Source organism: Coenobita brevimanus, chromosome 87, assembly GCF_032717465.1.
Source record: "Coenobita brevimanus isolate Jiangsu-jjx chromosome 87, ASM3271746v2, whole genome shotgun sequence".
NCBI classification, from domain to species: Eukaryota; Metazoa; Arthropoda; class Malacostraca; order Decapoda; family Coenobitidae; genus Coenobita; species Coenobita brevimanus.
In genome coordinates, this window is record NC_137040.1 from 27,188,510 (window position 1) to 27,210,787 (window position 22,278).

Genomic DNA, 22,278 nt, shown 5'->3' on the forward strand with positions numbered 1-22,278 from the left:
TATGCCAGCAAGAGCAGCCTTGCCAGATGTTACCTCCTGCTGATTAACAATGTCTTGAGCCATCCTGAGGGCATGGAGAACTGGGTTGATAACATCCAAGTGGTGCACCTGTCCCCCAACACAACACTGCTGCTCCAGCTGTTGGATCAGAGTGTCACTGCAACCTTCAAGGCATACTACATCCACCACACCATGAAGCAGATGATGAGGGCAGGTGATTCTGGGGTGAGTGATACAGTGTGGCAGTTTTGGAGGAAGTACAACATCAAGCACCCAATCAACAATAAAATGGCAGCTTGGAAGGAGGTGCTGCTAAGCACACTGAATGCCATTTGCCAAAAAATGTGGCGGGAGTGTGTGTATTCCTTCACGGGGTTCCTGGTGAGGTAGAATTTGAGATCAGCGAGGAAGATGTGCAAGAGGTCCTGCACAGCCACACCAAGCAGCTGTCCACAGAGATGCTCAGTGAGTTAAGGGAATGGGTGGCAGAGGCACAGGAGGATGGTGAGGACTGCAGCGAGCACAGGCACCTTTGTGTTGTTGATACAAAAACCTCGAAGGAGTTCCATGGGATAGTGGACAAGGGCATTGCATTCATCCAGGACATGGACCTGAGCCCAGCAAGGAGTGACTTGTCAATGCATGGCATCAAACAACAGTTGTAGGTATACAGGGAGCTCCTGGCAGCTGAGAAAAAGGCAGCATGGCAGACCACCACCACCTTCTTCTCCCCTGCCTGGAGCACCAAGGAGGAGTCAAGGCCATCAATGAGTGGTGTGCAAATGCAACTTCCTGCATCACCTGCCCCTTTATTATATGCTTTGTCGTCATCGTTGTCTGGCACACCAGTACTCAACACCACCATGATCTCTGTTACCCTCACCGTTCCGCTCTCTCTTGCTCTGTCCACTTTGCTCTCCCTCACCCTCACTGCTCTACTCTCCTTGGCCTCACTGCATTGCTTCCCATCAGCCTCAGAGTATCACTCTCCCATGGCCTTACCACATCATTATCCCCATCTCTCTTCACCTCCTCCTGAAGACCTGGAGTAGTTGTCCAGGCCCTCTAGTGTCCCCCAGCCTCATGGGGGACCCTTGGTGATCACTCAGATTGGCCTAAGACACACTTCAGGTGGGTGGCATTTTTTTTTTAGGGTGATTTTAGGTTTTGTGGTAAAGGTCACCCTCCCCATTCCCACTGAACCCATGTGATATCAGCCTCACTATGTGATAAATTGTTATGAGATAGTGTTTTCACTTGATGCAGCCTTAATGTGTAGCATGTCATGACTGTATATTACATTTTTGCCTCCACCAGACAGTTTTATTAAGCTTAAAAGCGACCCCAGGGTTTATAATCAACAAGAGCCTCTTCACTACCCTTTTTTTTTTTCTTACTACAACAAAAGCTGTCCAGCTGAGAGGAGTGAAGATTCCAGGGGCTTAAATGATGAATGTTTAACTGTTTGATGTTTTTCACTGGGCATGCCATTAATAGTTGTCACACTTTTGTACTTTCTCTTGTCTTGGTTCTGGATTGTACCTCACCCCATTTTCAGGTGGGAAGAGGATCAAGGTGATGATGATGATAAGATATTTTGTACCAAAGAGCTTAACGCCTTCACTTCATGTTTTGTAGTTTATTTTTACACTACCAGCTGATGCTTAGGATAGCACCCTAGTTGTGAAGGGGCTGATGAAGTCTATAACCTCCCCCCCCCCCTAGAAAAAAAAAATCCTAAGTAGAATAAAATTATCTGGAATCATCTTAACTAAGATAAAATGTACTGTACATCCTTGGGCAGAAGAGGATAAAGAATTAATACCTGACCATGAAAACTACTGTACATAAAACATGTAACGTTAGCCCCTTCGGTCCAACATGTTTTTCAGCTTATTTCTACCTAAACAATTTATTCAGCTTAGGAGAGGATTCTGGTAGTGAAGGGATCAATGAAGGATGTTTACTTTAAACCCTCCAGTTCAAAAAGTAACTTCTTAACAGAATAACACTGTCTGTAGAGAGAACAAATAAAATGAATAGTTTTTTTTTTTTTTTTAAGGAAGAAGGAACCAAAGGCCAGGAACCTGCAAGAGTTCCTTTTTATTTCTCATAATATACAAAGCTACACAAGTATAAAACAATCACACAAAGCTACACAAGTATAAAACAGTCACATACTACATATTCATGAGAAAGAAGTTACAAGGCTGTATTGTAAGTAGCATGGGAGACTGTCTATCCATCCATTCATCCATCCATCATCCAATCCTATTTGCCCCATGAGCAGCGTAGGAGCCCGGGGCTCGGCAAGTTGGTCCTGGCATTTAAGATGAGAGTGACCACCCTCACTCATCCCTAAGTGGCATTACGTGAGCAATAAGCCCAACCACTCCTTGGATATAAACCTACACTGGCTAAATCCAATTGGAACGCCTTAATTACCCAATAAACCACCAGATGCCAAAATTTGGTTATATGGTTAACACCCAAAACAGTAAATGGTTTCCTGGTGTACACGAAACCATTTGGCTTGTCACTCAATGTAGAGTCACCCGTAGACAGAAAGAAGAGGAAAGAAAGAAAGACAGGAGAGGAAAGGGAAGGCACCCGAGAGCAGCACTACACCGTGTGAGTGGATGGTGAGTGCCCCCACCTACCCATTTCTTGTTAAATTAATCATCATAAGATGTTATCATCATCCTGATCTCTTTCCTCACCCATGTGGAGTAAAGAAAGGTCCAAAAGGCAAGGAAGAAAAACATTATAGAGGCAGAACTATCAAACAGCATGCATTTTGAAATGAGCCACACATTCACTCACCCATTTTTTGTTAAATTAATCATTAAGACTGTCAGCATCATCCTGATCACTTTTCTCACCCATTTTTTGTTAAATTAATCATTATCTATCTATCTATCTATCGCCAGACACCTCAATCCCGTTCGGGGTGGCCACAAACAAATCGCCTCCACGTCGCCCTGTCCCCCGCCATTTCACTGCCCCGCTCCCAACTCACACCCCCTCTCATATACCTCTCCACCCCATCCCTCCATCTCATCCTCGGCCTCCCCCTCCCTCTTCCCCCCTCCACCTTACTCACATACACTCTCTTCGTCAGTCTTTCACCCTCCATCCTCTCCACATGGCCAAACCACCTCAGTGTGTTCCTCATAACACTTCCTATCACATCCACATCCACACCACAACGCTCCTTTATATCCTCATTCGTCAGCCTGTCTCTCCATGTGACTCTACAGGCTCCTCTTAAATAACTCATTTCCACTGCTCTCACTCTTGACTTGTGTCCTTCCAACAACGTCCAAGCTTCACTTCCGTGCGTTAGAGTTGGTATCACAATACTGTCATGTAGTAACTTTTTCACTTCCATGCTCACTTCCCTGTTTCTTATCACTGCTTTCAAAGAACCAGCAACCTTTCTTCCCTGCTGTACCCTTTCAAGCACTTCACCCTCCAAACCTCCATCCTTACTCATCACACTACCCAAGTACTTAAACGTACTCACATTTTCCAATTCCTCACCATCCAACCTCACTGTACATTCACTGACTTCACCACTCTCAAAGACCATCACTTTACTCTTCCCTACATTCACCTTTAGATTCCATTTCTTACACACTCTCCCAAACTCATCCACCAAGCCTTGCAGCTCCCCTTCGTCTTCACTCAACAGCACAGTATCATCTGCAAACAACAGTACAGGAAGTTTCCAAACACTATCCTCTCTCACCAGGGCCACTCCAACATCCACCACCCTACCTTGTACCTCTTTTATTACCCCATCCATGTACAGATTGAACAACCATGGAGACATGACACATCCCTGTTTCAACCCAACTTTCAAAGAGAGAAATTCACTTAGTTCACCATCCACACGCACTGCAGCCTTCGCACCATCATACATACTCTTCACAGCATTCAACAACTTCCCATCTACTCCATATATTCTTAATACTTTCCACAATCCTTGTCTATCCACCCTGTCATATGCTTTCTCCAAATCCATGAAAGCCGCATACAACTTCTTTCCCTTCTCTAGAAACTTTTCCACTAAAGATCTAAGAATGAATATCTGATCTACACAACCTCTTCCCTTCCTAAAGCCTCCCTGTTCTTCTCCAACTAATTTCTCTGTTCTTTCTCTAACTTTGTCAATAAGTATCCTACCATACACTTTTCCTATTATACTAAGAAGACAAATGCCCCTATGATTACCACACACTTCTTTTTCCCCTTTTCCTTTGTACAAGGGAATAATTATACCTGACTTCCAATCCTCTGGGACTCTACCTTCCTCCCAGGCCAATCTGCACATCTTCCACATCCATTCTACTACTATCTCTTCCCCATGCTTCAGCATTTCACCACACACTCCATCAATTCCTGGGGCTTTCCCCGATTTAACTTTCTTCATTGCTTCCACAACTTCTATCCTACTGATTTCTTCCTGTCTTCTCACCTCCCTCCTTCTCTCAGCCATTCCCCAGCCACTTATACTCGCATTACTTCCATCCTCTATGTTCAACAATTCCTTAAAGTGTTCTCTCCATCTGCTCACTTTTTCTCCCTTCTCCACTAGTAATATACCATTTTTATCTTTCACTCCCCTGCTAACTTCACTTCCACCCTGTCTTACTCTTTTCACCTCTTTCCAGAACATTTTCTTACAGTCCCTCCACTTTACACTCAAATTCCTTCCAAATTCCTCATCCACTCTCTTCTTACTCTCTCTTACTAATCTTTTCACCTCTCTCTTTCTTTCTACACATAACTCTCTCTTCCGCCTCTCAACTTCTTCCACACCCCTATTTCTCATCCATTCATTGTATGCTTTCTTCTTTTGTGCCACAGCCTGTTTCACCTCTTCAGTCCACCACGCTGTTCCTTGCACCTCCTTCCGTCTTCTCTTCCTTCCACACACCACATCACATGCTGCACATATTTCTTCTGTAAATATCCTACACACACCTTCCACGTCTCCCATCTGCTCCAATTCATATTTGCCCAATCGTTCCTCCACTTCTCTCTTATTCTCTGCCTTTTTCTCATCCTCTTGTAACCTTTCCACTCTCCTTGCAACTACTCCTTCCTCTCGTCTTTCCCTTCTTCTATTCCTCCATCTTACTTGAATTCTAATTCTGGCCACCACCAAGTAATGGTCAGAAAGTCCACTTCCCCAACCTTTATAAACTCTTGCATCCATTACACATCTTCGCATCCTTTCATCCACACACACATAATCAATCATTGCCTTCCTTTCATTCAGTACACCACCCACCCTTCTCATCACTCGCCATGTATACCTGTGGATCATTTTATGCCTGAAGAGAGTATTGGCTATCACCAACCCCCTCCCAGCACAAATGTCCACTAATGCACTCCCATTCTCATCTATCTCAGCAGGCACACCCCACTCACCAACTATTCCATCCACCTTCACATTCCCAACTTTACCATTCATATCACCGATCAAAAACACTCTCTCATTCCTTTCAAACTTTTCCATGCACACTTCTACATTTGTCCAGAACTCTTCTCTCATTCTTCTAGCACGATCTTGCTTTGGTGCATACACACACACAATCGCCCACATTTGTATTCCAACTTTCAACTTTACCCACACAATCCTTGACCCAACTGATCCATACTGTCTTATGCTCCTCTTCCATCTTTTACTCACAACTATACATACTCCTTCCTTTGCCCTCTCATTCTCACCTACTCCTGCACATACACCCCATCCATACTCCCATTCTCTCGCACTTTCTCCTCTCCATTATGTTTCAGTTATTCCACATACATCCACTTTTGCACCCTCAAGCACATGGACAATCTCTCTCTCTTTCACCTCATCATTCGCTCCCCTTACATTCCACGTTCCAATAACCATGTCCTTTGTCCGGTCCTTGGTCGTCATCGTTTGGTCAGTCCTTGTCAGAGGCTTATTGTTTGTTTTTTTAGTTAGTTGTTTTCCGGGGAGGGGCACTAACCCTCCGCCAACCCTTTTAGTTGCCTTTTACGACAAGCAGGGGTATTGTATATATATATATTTATATACAGTAATCACTCTAATATCTGGACGCCCAATAACCGAACATCCCCACTACCCGAACATAATCGTCCTGGGATCCAACATTCCCAAAATTGTCTGAAAACCCAAAAAAATAAAATGATTTTTTCCCGTCCGTAATTTGAACTTACCGCGCGTGGCGCGGGAAAGCATTGTTGTGGCGCGTCATTCCTCCGACGTCCGATAGAGCACCGCTGCATCCTCCCCACTTTCCGCCTGTCTGTCGCCGCGAGTGCACGCTCGTCGTAATGGCTGCCCATATGATCGCTTTTGTGGTGGTGCCCTACCTGCTGCAGGGCCACCTGCTACTCTCAGGCCTCCTCTTAGTGTGTGTGATGATGGCCCCGCCACCTGAGAAAAGGAAGAGAGAGGTGTTGACTCTGGAGAAGAAACGGGAGATATTGGAGAAAGTAGATGCGGGGTGGTCTTCTTCCCGCATATTCCGCGAGTTTAACCTGGCCCGGTCTACTTTGTTTGATATGAAGAGGTCCCAAGACAAACTCATGCAGTACACGGCTGACTTCTCGTCGAGAAGCAAACGCAACGTGGAAAGGAAGGTTATGTTTACCCCCAAGTTTGCAGAAATCGACCGATCCACGTTGATTTGGTATCGACAACAACGTGCTGCTGGTGTGATGGTATGTGGAACGGAGTTGAATTCTGCTGCTGAGAAGTTCGCCAGGCTTCACGAGGCCCTAGACTTCAAGGCATCCGAGGGTTGGCTCTTCGCGTTCAAGTTGCGCCATGGCCTTACCAACTGTAAAGCACATGGCGAAGCATTGGACGCTAACGAGGATGGAGTTGACGAGTTTTGGCACAAGGTGAAGGGCTTGATCAACAGGGAGGGCCTAACTCTCGGTCAAGTCTAGAATGCTGACGAAACTGGCCTATTCTATCGCTCGCTGCCAACGAACACTCTAGCCGAGGAGACGGAGAAGCGTGTACCCGGCCGCAAGCTTTCCAAGGAACGGATATCTGCTTTGTGTTGTGCCAGTGCTAACGGCATGCACCAGCTTAAGCCCGTTGTTGTTGGCCGCGCAAAGCAGCCTTGGTGCCTTCGTGGGGTGATGGATGTCCTTCCTGTCATCTGGTACCATTCTTTGAAAGCATGGTTCACAGCTGTGATCTTCAAAGACTGGGTTCACCGTCACTTCATCAAGGAGGTCATCCATTACCAGACGAAGACACTGGGAATCCCGCGCGACCAGGTAAAGGTCCTCCTTCTTCTCGACAATGCACCTGCCCACCCATGCAACAAGGACTTGGTTACTGAAAATGGCCGTATTAGGTGTATGTTTCTGCCACCTAATACGACTGCTCTCATCCAACCAATGGACCAAGGAATGATCGTGGCAACAAAGCGCCTATACCGTCGGAAGTTCCTGGACGAGGTGATGGTTGTTCTCGAGGACGAGGACGAGCGCAGGGAGGGACGGGACACACGAGGCAAGCGAACTTTGGAAAACCTTCACCGCTACAACATCAAGTCTGCGCTGTACGACTGGGCTAGTGCATGGAAGGAAGTCCCTGTGAAGACTCTGGAAAATGGTTGGTCTCGTCTGCTTCTCGGAACAGGTGTGGAATACGATTTTCTAGGCTTTGACGTGGATGACTTCCATGCACGGCTACGTACCCATGGCGACGATGTAGACGTGGACAATGTTCGTGAGTGGTTGGATGACGACGAGGGCAATCCCGGGTATCAGACGTTGTCTGATATCGAGATCGTGTCTTCGGTTGCAGGTGTCAGTACCGAACTTGAAGATTCCGATGCTGAAGGCGACGATGATGCAGACTCCTCTCAGCAGGACACTACTCCAGCCATCCCCAAGCTGAGCACACTCCGGGAACATCTAGTTTTCGTCCTAGACTACCTGGAACACCCGGACTGCGACAGGGAGATGGGGCCCTTGGGACTCGTGGAGGAAGTGCGTGCTTTCAGGCAGCACATCATCAATCATCAGAATCGTCGGTCATTGCGTCAATCAACCATTGACAGTTTTTTCAGGCCCGTGACCCCCGCTGTGCCCAGCCCTGGCTCCACTCCGTTGCCTCCCCAAGACAGGCCCTCATGCTCGAAGCCACAGCCCAGCACATCAGCCACAGTGGAGTCACCGCTCGACGTGAGTTTGCGGCTGTCTTCAGAGTCGTCTGCATTGGGTACGCCAACCACAACCCAGCGATGCACCCCTTGGTCGCCTGCCAGTGATACTCTCGGACTCTGACAGTGAATAAACAGCAAGAACTTCTCCACTAGATCACACGGGAATTTAGAGTGTTGTGCAGTGAAAAAAAAAGTGTGTTGTGTTAAGGATTTAAAGTTGTGAGAGAAAAGAATCAATAAAAACAAAATTTAATGTAAATAGACTTGTTTGTTTTGTCTTTGGAAAATTATATGAATGGGAAAAGTTAAAGTGCAACACTTAGTAAGTTACAATGGAGCATTATTTAGACAAGAGTGCACACTGAAGAGACCGGACTTCTGTGTGTTATTGACTAAGTTCAGTGCAAGACTTCAGGAACAGTGTACTGCAAGTTCTTCAGGAAATCGTTCTTACTGTCAGAGTCCGAGAGGAGGCGGTTATTCATCGAGGTGGCCAGGGACTTGCTGTAAGTAGCCAGAATGTTTCATACTGTACTTTTATCCATACTATACTTACCTCATTTCACTCTTTAATGTCCTTTATTGGTGTGAATAGGGTGTTAGTAGCTATGCATGTGCAGTAGGAATGTGTTTTTCTGAGTTAGGCTAGGTTAGGGTCCATAAGTACCAGAATGTTTATTAATGTATGAACATACTTCTAAACCCTCATTTTATGTTTCTTTTGCATTTTATTTCAGTCATTTATGTGCCTTATTGGTGTGATTTGGGTCTTAAATAGGTGCTATGCATGTCCATAGGGAGTTGTATAGGTGTTTCTCTGAGTTAGGGTCCATAAGTACAAGTCCATAAGCTGGGGCCCAATATCCGGACAGAACCAATATCCGGACCTTCCTATGGCTCTATTACGTCGGATATTGGAGTGATTACTGTATATATATATATATATATATATATATATATATATATATATATATACAGTAATCCCTCCACTATCTGATGTAATAGAGCCAAAGGCAAGTCCGGAAAGTGGTCCCGTCTGGATAGTGGGCCCCTGCCTCCTGGACTGGTACTTATGGACCCTAACCCAGCCTAACTTTGAAAGCCACCTAAATAGCTCCCTACTGGACATACATAGTACCTATTTAAACCTATTTAAGACCCTATTCACACCAGTAATGGACATAAAGCATGATATAAATGAAAAGGAACCAAATAATGAGGAATTAGAAGTGACTGTACCTCAGCCAGGGTACTTACAGCACATTTGTGGCCGCCTTTTGTAAGGTTTTGGCAGTGGTGAAAATGCTCTTGAAGCACGTACAGTAATCCAGTGTTGTGCTGCACTTACAGTAATTCTTTGCACTGTGAGTTATAACTCTTTAACACTGCACATTGTTAATTGCATCAGGCCAGTTTCAACCGCCAGGTTTGCACTCCACAGTTAATCCTTTGCACTCTAAATTCTAATTTCTTAACACTGCACAACACTGTAAATTCCCGTGTGGTCTAGTGGCGAGATATTGGAGTTTATTCACTGTTTATTCACAAAAAAATGAGCACGTGTGGCCTCCATTACGATAAGCTACCACTCGCGATCGAAGTTAGGCAATAACTGTTTGGGTGTTTGTGAGGGGGGAAACAGAGTTGCCAGATCGCATTGGCCACATTACCAAACCCCTCAGTTTTCATTACCAAATTTAACTCTTTATTACCAAATTCGTAAAGCTAACATTTGTTCTTCACTAATTATATATGCAAGTGGAAATACATGTAATCACTCTTATAATTAACAGCATGTTGATTATTTTCACGCTATGTACATTAGCAGATTAATTAGAGAGAGCAAACAATCCACCATCTCCATCCTGTGTATCCTCATACATGTGAAAAATCCATTTGGTAATGCATTACTCTGATTCATTACCAAACGAATATTTCATGACCAAAGTGGCCCACATTTGGTAATGAAAAATACCAAATGGCAACCCTGACAGGGGAGGGGGAAGGAAGGAAGGGGTGAGGGTCCGTGGTGTAACAGCTTTTCGGCGCCGCGCAGCAATTTCATTTTACGGGTGGGAAAAAAATAGGATTTTGGGGGGATTTTTTTCTTTTTTGGGCCATTTTTGGGTTCCGAAGGTCCAGGCCCACAAAATCCGGTAAGTGGGGATGTCCGGAAACTGGGCGTCCGGAAAGTACAGGGATTACTGTATATATATTTATATGTACCGTATATACCGGTATGTATGTTTAAATTCATTCATTCATCACCCAATCCTACAGTGCCCCATGAGGAGCGTAGGAGCTCAGGGCAAGGCCAGTTGGTCCTGACATTTAAGATGAGAGTGACCAGCCTCACTCATCCCTAAGTGGCATTACGTGAGCAATAAACCTCAACCATCCCTTGGATATAAACCCTCACCGGCTCAATCCGATTGGAGCGCCATATTTACTCACCAAACCACCAGGCGCCAAAATGTGGTTATATGGTTATTACCCAGCATATTAAGTGGTTTCCTGGTGTACAGGGAACCTTTTGGCTTGTCACTCAGTGCAGAGTCACGCACAGACAGAAGGAAGAGGAAAGAATGAAGGAATGAAAGACAGAAGATGGAGTGTAAAGTCACCCGTAGGCAGAAGGACGAGGAAAGAATGAAGGAAACACAGAAGAGGATGGAAGGAAAGAAGAATGGGGGAGAGGAAAGGGCAGACACCTGAGAGCAGCACTACATCGAGTGAGTGGATGGTGAGCACCCGCACATACGTGTGTGTGTGTGTGTGTGTGTGTGTGTGTGTGTGGATTTACCTAATTGTATTTACCTAATTGTGATATACAGGAAATGAGCTACTCTCATGGGGTCCCGTCTCTGTTTCTCAATAAGTCAAATTTAGCTTTAAACTCGTTTAGGTTTTTAGACTGGACGATCTCTTTGTCCAGGCTATTCCACAGGTCTATACATCTATAAGGAAAACTATATTTCTTGATATCCTTCAAGCAGCTTGGTTTTTTCAGTTTCATTCCGTGTCCTCTTGTTGCTCTCTTATCCCATAAAAACAGATCTTCTTTGTCAATTTTATCTACTCCCACCATGGTCCTGAACACTGCAATCATGTCTCCTCTCTTTCTCCTTTCTTCAAAGGAAGGCAAATCCAGCTTTTCCAGCCTCTCTCTGTACGACAGATCTGCCAGATTGGGGACCATTTTGTTTGCTGTTCTTTGTATTCTCTCAATCTTGTTTATATCTTCTTTTTTTGTGTAGGGACCACACTACTGCTGCATATTCTAACCTGGGGCAAATCATGGCCACTATCAATTTTTTCATCTCCTCATCCATATAATGAAGGGCTACTCTTATATTAGTCAGGAGTTTATACTTCTCTCTAACTGCCTTGTTAATGTGTTTTCAGGTGACAAACTGTCCTGGACCAGCACTCCCAAATCTTTCTCTTCTCTCACTTTTGTGTTTGGTTCATTACCCATCAAATAATTCAATGATGGCCTCATGGTACTTTTACTCATTTCCAATATTTTACATTTCTTTGCATTAAATTTCATTTCCCACATCTGGCTCCAATTGTGTATCCTATCCAAATCCTCCTGCAGTATTTTACAATCCTCCTCAACCTCTATCTTCCTCAAGATCTTTGCATCATCAGCAAACAGACTCGCATAACTGTTCACTCCATCTACCATATCTATCTATCTATCTATAGCCCGACGCCCTAATCCCGCCAAGGGTGGCCACAGACAAAACGCCTCCAAGTCACTCTGTCACCCACCATTTGACTGCCCTCCCCCCAACTCACCCCCCCCTCCCTCATATACCTCTCAACTCCATCCCTCCACCTCATCCTCGGTCTACCCCTCCCTCTCCCTCCCTTCACCTCACCTACATACACCCTCTTAGTCAGTCTTTCATTCTCCATTCTCTCCACATGTCCAAACCACCTCAGTGTATTTCTCCTAATCTTTTCAACCACATCCACATCTACCCCACAACGTTCCTTCACTTCTTCATTCGTCAACCTGTCCCTCCACGTCACTTCACATGCTCCTCTCAAGTAACTCATTTCCAATGCTCTCACTCTTGACTTGTTCCCCTCTTGCAAGGTCCACGCCTCGCTTCCATACGTCAGGGTAGGGATCACAATACCATCATGCAGTGCCTTCTTAACTTCCACACTCACCTCCCTATTTCTCATCACTGCTTTCAGTGTACCAACAACCTTTCTTCCCTGCTGTACCCTTTCACGTACTTCATCCCCCAAAGTTCCATCCTTACTCATCACACTACCCAAGTACTTGAATGCACTCACATTCTCCATATCCTCACCATCCAACCTCACTGCACACTCTGTGACTTCATTCCTCTCAAACACCATAACTTTACTTTTGTTTACATTAACTTTCAGCTTCCTCCTCCTACACACTGTCCCAAATTCATTCACCAAACCTTGCAACTCCCATTCATCTTCACTCAACAATACTGTATCATCAGCAAACAGCAACACCGGAAGCTTCCAAATCTCACCCTCATTCATTAGGGCCATCCCCACATCCACTGCCCTACCTTGCACTTCCTTTACAACCCCATCCATATATATATTAAACAGCCATGGAGACATCACACACCCCTGTTTCAGTCCCACATTGAGATCAAAGAACTCACTCAGCTCACCATCCACTCGCACCGTAACCCTAGCTCCCTCGTACATACTCTTCACAGCACTCAACAATTTCCCCTCCACCCCATATATTCTTAATACCTTCCACATACCTTGCCTATCTATTCTGTCATAAGCTTTCTCCAAGTCCATGAAGGCAGTATACACTTTCCTTCCCTTCTCTAGATACTTCTCCACTAAACATCTGAGAACAAATATCTGATCTACACACCCTTTTCCCTTCCTAAATCCCCCTTGTTCTTCTCCAACTAGCTCCTCTGTCATATGCCTAACCCTATCAATGAGTATTCTACCATATATTTTACCAGTCACACTAAGAAGGCAAATACCTGGTACCCCTATGGTTACCACATACTTCTCTCTCCCCTTTTCCTTTGTACAGAGAAACAATTATACCTGATTTCCAGTCCTCTGGAACCCTTCCCTTTTCCCAAGCCAATCTACACAACTTCCATATCCACTCCACAACAATCTCACCCCCATACCTAAGCATTTCACCACACACTCCATCAATTCCTGGGGCCTTTCCCAGCTTAATCTTCTTCATCGCTTCCACTACTTCCGACCTACTGATCTCTTCCTCCCTCCTCTCATCTCTTCTTCTCCCAGCCATTCCCCAACCACTTATACTCACACTGCTCTCACTCTCTACATTCAACAAATCCTCAAAGTGCTCCTTCCATCTCCTCAATTTCTCTCTCTTCTCCACCAACAATCTATTATTCCTATCTTTCACTCCCCTACTATTTCCCCTTTCACACTGCCTTACTTTCTTTACCTCCTTCCAAAACAATTTCTTACTCTCCCTCCATTTCACACTCAGATTCCTCCCAAACTCATCATCCACTTTCTTCTTACTCTCCTTCACCAGTCTCTTAACCTCCCTTCTCCTGCTCACATATACCTCTCTCTTCTTTCTCTCATCTTCTCCCCTACTTCTGCTCGCCAACCATTCACCATATGCCTTCTTCTTTTGTTCCACAGCTCGTTTCATCTCATCATTCCACCATGTTGTCCCTTGCACACCCTTGCATCTCCTCCTCACTCCACAAACCGCCTCACACGCTGCGCTAATCTCTTCCGTGAATATCTTACTTACGTCTTCCACCCCTTCCATCTGCTCTAGCTCATACCTTCCCAATCTTTCTTCCACTATGCTCTTATACTCTGTCCTTTTCTCACTATCTTGCAATTTCTCCACTCTTCTCACAGGAGCTGCTTCCTCCTGTCTTCCCCTTCGTCTCCTCAACCACTTTCGTTGCAGCTCAACCTTGGCCATCACTAAGTGATGGTCCAAGACTCCATTTCCCCACCCTCTCCACACCCTTGCATCCAACACTTGTCTTCTCATTCGCTCATCCACACACACGTAGTCCATCATTGCCTTTCGTTCAACAAGTTCACCATCCATCCTCCTCATTACTCTCCATGTATACCGGTGGATCATCTTATGACGAAAGTAGGTGTTGGCTATTGCCAACCCCTTACCAGCACAGATGTCCACCAAAGCACTACCATTCCCATCTACTTCAGCTGGCACACCCCACTGACCAACCACTCCATCCACTCGTACATTCCCAACTTTGCCATTCATGTCTCCAATCAACAGCACTCTCTCGCTCCTCTCAAACTTGTCCATACATGCTTCTACTCTCGCCCAAAACTCATCTTTCACTCTTGCCACCCGATCCTCGGTTGGAGCATACACACATACAGTCGCCCATGCTTGTATACCTACTTTCATCCTCACCCATACAATCCTTGCACCCACTGTTCCATACTCTCTTATATTCTCCTTCCACTTCTTGCTTATCATCAGACATACTCCCTCTCTTGCCCTCTCATTCTCACTGACTCCCGCACATATACCTACACTGTATTCCCATTCTCTCACCCTTTCACCTTTCCATTTAGTTTCAGTCAATCCACATATATCCACTTTTGCATCCTCAAGCACCTGGACAATCTCTCTCTCTTTCACTTCATCATTCACTCCTCTCACATTCCACGTTCCTACCCTCAGAATGTCCTTTGTCCGTTCCTTAGTCGTCAACGTATGGTCCGTCCGGGTCCGAGGCGCTTTATTTGCTTTTTTAGTTAGTTCTTTTTACGGGGTGGGGCACTAACCCACCACCAACCCTTTTAGTCGCCTCGTACGACAAGCAGGGATACTGGGGGAGTATTCTTGAAACCCCCCTACCCCCATATCATTTACATAAATCAGGAACATTACTGGCGTCAACACCGGGCCCTGTGGGACTCCACTTGTTACTTTTCTCCATCCAGACATCCTATCCTTTATAACTGTCCTCATTTATCTGTCTCTCAATAAGTCTCTCATCCATTCCAAGAGGTTCCCCTTCAGTCCTCCTATATGCTCTAGTTTCCACATTACAGAAGTCTCTTATGAGGTACCGTACCTTGTCGAAGGCCTTCTCCAAATCTAAATACACACATACCACCCAACCATCTCTCTCCTGTAGCACATCAATTGCTCTTGAGTAAAAACTCAACAAGTTTGAAACACATGACCTTCCACTTCTTAATCCAAACTGACTATCAGCCAAAATATTCATCTCTTACAGATATTTTATCCATCTATCTTTCAGAATTCTTTTGCACAATTTTGTGACCATGCTGGTTAGGGACACTGGTCTATAATTCAGGGGTTCTTCTCTCTTTCCTCCCTTATAAATTGGTACCACATTTGCCCTCTTCCATTCTTGAGGCACTCTCCCCTCTTCCAGAGAATACACAATTAAACTGTGAATCTTATCCGCCAGTTGTTTTCTGCATTCCTTCAGTACCCAATTAGAGATTCCACCTGGTCCAGGGGCTTTCGTTACATCTTGAGTTTCCAGTAATTTATACACCTCCTGTACTTCCACTTTTATGTCTTTTATCACTACATTTCTAGTCACTCGCTCCCCTTCCACAAACTCCTTTTCATTTGTGAAAACTGATTGGAAACATTTGTTCATTATTTCTGCTTGCATTGCTGCATCTTTATAGACCTCTCCTTCTGCTTTCAGTTTGGTGATTCCTTCCTTTCGTTTCAATTTGCCATTGACAAATCTATAAAAGTTTGGGTTCATCCTTACATTTGTCTGTTATACCTTTTTCAAAATTCCTTTCTTCTTCTCTACGTATTCTTGTGTATTCATTTCTGGTTCTTTTATATTCCTCCTTTGTTCTGTTGTTACCTCTCTTTCTCCAATTATTCCACGCCGTGTATCTCTTTTTTTGCTATCATACACTTTCTATTAAACCACTCGTTTTTCCTGTTTTCTTTCCCCCCTTACTCTTAGCACAAATTTTTCCACTCCAGAATTATAGAAGCCTAGAAAAATATCCCACTTCTTCTGTATCTCTCTTGATTCTCTGAATTTTCTCCAATCTGCATTTTTGAAAAATTTTCTTAAACTGCCTATAAAGTTCGTCTCTTGGCTCCACATTCCCTGTTATCATCTGGAACTCATTAACCACATAATCACTTTTTTCAATAGGACACAGATATTCCAATGATTCTATTACATCGGGTTCTTTGGTAAACAGTAAGTCTAGTCTTGCTGGTGTGTCCTCACCTCGGAACCGTGTCACTTCTTTGACCCATTGCGTTATCACATTGTTCATGGTTATATTTAATAATGTAGTGCCCCACGACTCTTCGCTGCCTCCTGAGTCCCATTCCTCCCAGTTCATCTCTTTACAATTGAAGTCACCCATTAAAATGATGTTGTTGCTTTTCTCAATCATTTTCTGTAAATAACTAGCTACCGGTATGTCTGACAACATTTCCTGGTATTCATCATCACTCCATGCTCTTGTCTTAGAGGGAATATAAACTACTGCCATATCTCTCTTGCTATTCTCTCCAGTTTCTAATTTCATATTTATCACTTCAGCCCTGCCTTCTCCCATTTCCACGGTATCTACATTCATGTTATTCTTCACTGCTATCATCACTCCTCCTCTTGTTTTTTCTTTTCTGTCTCTTCTCCACAGTTTGTACTTACCATCTTCCATATGAACATCAATATCTTCTCTTAATTTGGTCTCTACAAAGCACATAACAACAAGTTCATGTACCCTCAAAAAATCGTTGATTTCTAGCCTTGCCAATATTACACCATCAACATTAGTATATGCCACCTTCCAATTATTTTTTATGTTTTTTTATACCTTCTTTTCTCCTTCTCTCTGCCGGTACCACTTCCTTAATTTCTGATTCATGACCCTCCAATAAAACAGTCTTCTCTTCCTCCATTCTCTGATCATTTTTTTATCTTTGCTTTCTTTACTAACTCCTTTATTTTAGCTTTTTCTTCCTCATTTGCATCTCTCCTTATCCAAACATTTTTTAACCCTTGCTTCTCTGATAATTTCCATGTTTTACTGATAATTTCAGTTACTGCTGCCTGAGACTTAAACTTTACCTTCAATGGTCTTGCCCCTCCTTCCTCGTACTTTCCTAACCTAAACACCTCTTCAGTCTCTTCTTGAGCTTCATTGTTTTCCTCCATGACTACTGATATTATTTCTTTAACCTTACTCAGTTCTTCTCTTTCTCTTTCTGATCTTATTGTCATATGTTTTTCTTTAACTCCTGAAATTATTATACATTTTTTCTTATCTGCTACATTCCTAACTAAAGATTCTTTACTTCTCAGCACCCTAACAACTTCCCTCTCCACCTTTGCCTTGCTTTGTTGTTCTATAATCTCTTTCAAATTTACATTTCCCTCTTCCTGAATTTTCTCCCATCCCTTATGTTGCTCCTTGATTTCTTTAATGTGCTCGTCCTGTATTCTTGATTTGGATTTTTACTCATCTGGTTTGCTTTTCATCCTGTCTCTTTCTTCTTCCAACCTCTTATTCTCCCTCTTAAGCTGTTTTATTTCACTTGAGGCTGATTCATTGCTCACTTTTAATTCAGTAACTTCTCTTTCTTGTTCATCACTACGTGTACAAATTTTTTCCAGTTTATTTCGCAGACTTTTGATCTCGTTTTCCTGCTCTATGGTCCGTTCCTGTAGCTCTTTAATTACTGCCCATATCTTTTTTTATTTCCTGGACATTCCCCTCCGCTGTTTTCTCTGCACCTGCTATTCTTGTTTGGTTCAGCTTAATACTTCCATTTCCCACGTCCTCTTCAGAGAAACCCTCGAACTCTCTTTCGCCATTTGTAAACATTGCACCGTCCCTTTCCGCCATGAATCAACCATATGGAGACTTTCTATTTTCATTATATCTTGTTGTTTTTATGACCGAAACCGCAATTTTTTTAACTACTGTCCGACAGGACCACCACTCACACACTCATTAACATAATCACAAATAGGTTGGTCTTTTCGTCACTGATTCAGCGATTATTTCCCCACGATCCAGGAAGAGCTCCGCCTCTGTCAACGACCTGTGTGTGTGTGTGTGTGTGTGTGTGTGTGTGTGTGTGTGTGTGTGTGTGTGTGTGTGTGTGTGTGTGTGTGTGTGTGAATAACTGCCAAAACCAACAGTGGAATCACTAAAGCTAATAACTGTCATGACTGAACCATATACGTACCCATAATTTTTCAATGATGTATGTAAAACGTGTAAATATACCATAATTATTATTAGGACAGACCCGTATACATACAGTATTATCTTTCAACAATGATGTATAACTTTTATGCAAAATTAGAGTATATAAATATACTCTATAATTATTTAGGACAGAACTATATACATATAATTATTCAATGTATGGTACAACTGTTACCCCTCCGCACCGAGCAACTTGTATCTTGTCGCTGGACTGTCCAGCGACAGATTTAGACTTTCCTGAGACAGTCACGCAACAGTCTAGTGACATTGTCGCGTGACTTTTGCTGAATAAAGTATCTCGGTGTGTATGTGACCCAGAGACAGTGTCTAGCGACTATTGCGAGACAAATTTAGATTTTTCTGAGACAGATGCGAGACAGTCCAGAGACAATGTTGTGCGACTTTGTATCTTGGCGTGTACGAGGCTTAACTCCACCTCACAGTGATAACCATCCACACATACTGTATGCACTTGCATTTTTAATATTCTCCTGTTCAGTTAATTCCTTTGTAAATTGCAGAAATATTGACTTCTATAGTTGCAGTGATAATTAAAAGCTGATTTGCTGATATCCCCTGATTTACTATACGAATTGTATGGAAAAAGTTATAATACAGTACCCTCCAGTCCAACACGCGTTAGTCCAGCACGATTCACGTCCAGCACGGAGAGCAAATAATTGGTATTATTTAATATGATTTAATTACTGCAACACGAGTGTGTTAGCATAACACGCACAGAGCTCCGAGAAGTGGGCGAAATCCGCAGAGTTCACCTCTAGCACGATCACCCCCGGTCCAACACGGTAATACTGGACATTCCCATGATGATGATAGCCAATGAAAACTTCTGATCAAGTAGCCTTCCCCGCCCGCTATCGCGACGTGATTGTGATGCCGCCCAATTAAAAACGCTTCTGCTGTCACATGATGTTTTTTAAATTTCTCCCGCCACAGCGCCACTCAGTTGCATAATTCGCATTGGAAGGTGCTTTTTTTCTTGCTGCATTTTCTGCCCTTGTTACTGCATTTTACCCTGCTCACGATGCCTAGGAAGCCTTCCGGGAACCCCAAGAAGCATCGGCACCTCCCTCAGGCCACCAAGCTAGAAAGCATCGAGAGGAGAAGAAAGGGGAGAGGAAAGTTGACATTGCCAAGGCCTACGACATGAATGAAGCCAACGTGAGGACCATAATAAAAAACCAAGACAAGACCCTGGCAGCAGTGAAGGCTTACAGAGTGCTAGGAGAGGCAGAAGCAGGACCTTCCATGGCTGTGGACGAAGATAGTGATTCTGAGTGTGATTTCGAAGGATTTATGAGGAGCAGCAGCCATTACCCGCTAGTGACACCAGCAGCCATCCTCCGGGGACCCAGTAGGACTACCTGCAGCCTTGGATACCACCTTCCATTCCCGGCAAGCCCACCAACACTATGCTAAAAGGTTAGTTATCATTCATAGCACAGTACCATTTATTATAATTACAATAGTACCAGTATATGTATAGGTATGTGGTAGGTAGTTAGGGTGACTCTTCCTAGGGTTGCTGACATAATTCATTTTTCCCCATAAGCTCTATTGTATGTCCAACACGTTTTTGGTCCAACACGGGACCCATGCATGACAATATTACCGTGTTGGACGCGAGGGTACTGTACTTTGAAACACATCACCAACTTATAATAGTGACTTAATGTACCTGTATATGATTTCTCTTAAGTCGGTGTATTCATCCATCATCCACTTGTTTATTACCCCATTAAGAGCATAGGGGCCTGGGGCTAGGTTATTCAAACCAGACATCTAAGGTGAGAGTGACTGTTTGGTCACCCCTTACTGGGATTACGTTCACAACAGACTCCAATCACTCGCTGTAATCATACCCTAGTTGGCCACATACAGTTAGCACCTTAACAAACTAGACCACCTAGCACACCATAAGCAAAGGTGAACCTCAAAAAAAAAAAAAAAAAAAAAAAAAAATGCTATGATGACAAATAAATGGTGACAGCCAATCCGATACCTATCTATCTATCTATCTATAGCCCAACGCCCTAATCCCGCAAAGGGTGGCCGCAGACAAAACGCCTCCAAGTCACTCTGTCACCCACCATTTGACTCCCCTCCCCCCAACTCATCCCCCTCTCCCTCATATACCTCTCAACTCCATCCCTCCACCTCATCATCGGTCTACCCCTCCCTCTCCCTCCCTCCACCTCACCTACATACACCCTCTTAGTCAGTCTTTCATTCCCCATTCTCTCCACATGTCCAAACCACCTCAGTGTATTTCTCCTAATCTTTTCAACCACATCCACATCTACCCCACAACGTTCCTTCACTTCTTCATTCGTCAACCTGTCCCTCCACGTCACTCCACATGCTCCTCTCAAGTAACTCATTTCCACTGCTCTCACTCTTGACTTGTTCCCCTCTTGCAAGAGTCTGAGGCTAGGATACTATAGGCAAGTTTATATGAGGGTAGATGGCCTGTCTACATCCTTTTATGATATTACTGTATATGATCATAAAACCTGCTAGAAATCGTAACGGTCAATCTCATAGTACATTTGAGGGTAAATGACTAGCCTACTTCTCTTGATAAAAAATTCATTAGAAATGATAACAGCCAATTTCATATTACCCCCTTTGAGATGTAGGTGCCTGAGGCTAAGCCATCAACATTCCTGTACCATCAACACAGCATTTAAGTTATGAGGGTGGCCTCGTTAAAAGAATGGGAAAAAAAACAACTGTATAGAAACAATAATAACTAGACTGATTTGCCTATAAAGAGTACAGCATTTATAGTATGTTATGGGGGTTGTCTCATTAAAAGCACAGGAAAAAATATCACACAGAAACAGTAATAACTAGTGTGATTTTCCTATAAAGGGTACAAGGATGGGTGTGTTTGCAACATATTGCTGGTACTGAGGAGATGTGCCCCATTTCTTGTGCCCGTATTTCTCCAGCATGGGGATCCCAGACACTCTGGTGATTAAGAGGTAGTCTAATACTGGACACATCACTGAAAATGAAAAAGATGTACCATCATTACTATTATCATGATCATAGCGATAGTTCGTTTTACCATAACTTGGTCCATGTAACTGCCCTTTTGTGGCACTTAGCTAGTTGGCAGATTAAGATAATGGTATGGGTCTACTTCCTTCCATACCACTTCTTCATGACCAGCATCATATTCTAATAGTAAAATATTGCTACAACTAAGCATTCAAGATGGAAAAATGGCAATTTTTGGGCAAAGTTAGAATGAAAAGAGTATAATTATCACATCATTTCATCACCATACCCAACACAGCACTGCCACACCAACATCATCATCATCATACTCTAAAATCAAACAACTAACCAGACAGGTACTCCCATCCAGTGAAGGCTGATGAAGCACTTATGTAGAGACCAAACCACAGAAGGATCTCTCCAAAATAGTTTGGGTGGCGAGAAAGTGACCACAGTCCACTGTTGATGAATTTATCCTGAGGAGAAAGGTCATCTGTGAGGCAGAATCAGGATTCTGAGGGCCTGAATGGTAAACAGAGAGAGAGAGACTGTATAGTGTGTGTGTGTGTGTGTGTGTGTGTGTGTGTGTGTGTGTGTGTGTGTGTGTGTGTGTGTGTGTGTGTGTGTGTGTGTGTGTGTGTGTGTGTGTGTGTGTGTGTGTGTGTGTGTGTGTGTGTGTGTGTGTGTGTGTGTGTGTGTGTGTTTGGTAATCATAGGGGCATTTGTCTTCTTAGTGTAACAGGAAAAGTATATGGAAGGATACTTATTGACAGAATTAGGAAAATGACAG

The 22,278-nt window shown here is 43.7% G+C and overlaps 1 protein-coding gene across 3 annotated transcripts in view; it reads right to left on the bottom strand.

Moving 5' to 3' along the window:
* Positions 1-20,695: 20,695 nt before the first annotated feature.
* The window catches only part of LOC145410985 (uncharacterized), a 46,914-nt gene continuing 45,331 nt past the window's right edge, over positions 20,696-22,278 (bottom strand). For all 3 annotated transcript variants that reach the window (XM_080281043.1, XM_080281042.1, XM_080281044.1), the window contains 2 exons: positions 21,838-21,964; positions 20,696-21,492 (listed from right to left, as the gene is read on the bottom strand). In XM_080281043.1, the coding sequence (XP_080137169.1) occupies positions 21,335-21,492; positions 21,838-21,964 (285 nt within the window). In that variant the 3' untranslated portion in view covers positions 20,696-21,334. The remainder of the gene's footprint in view (positions 21,493-21,837; positions 21,965-22,278) is intronic.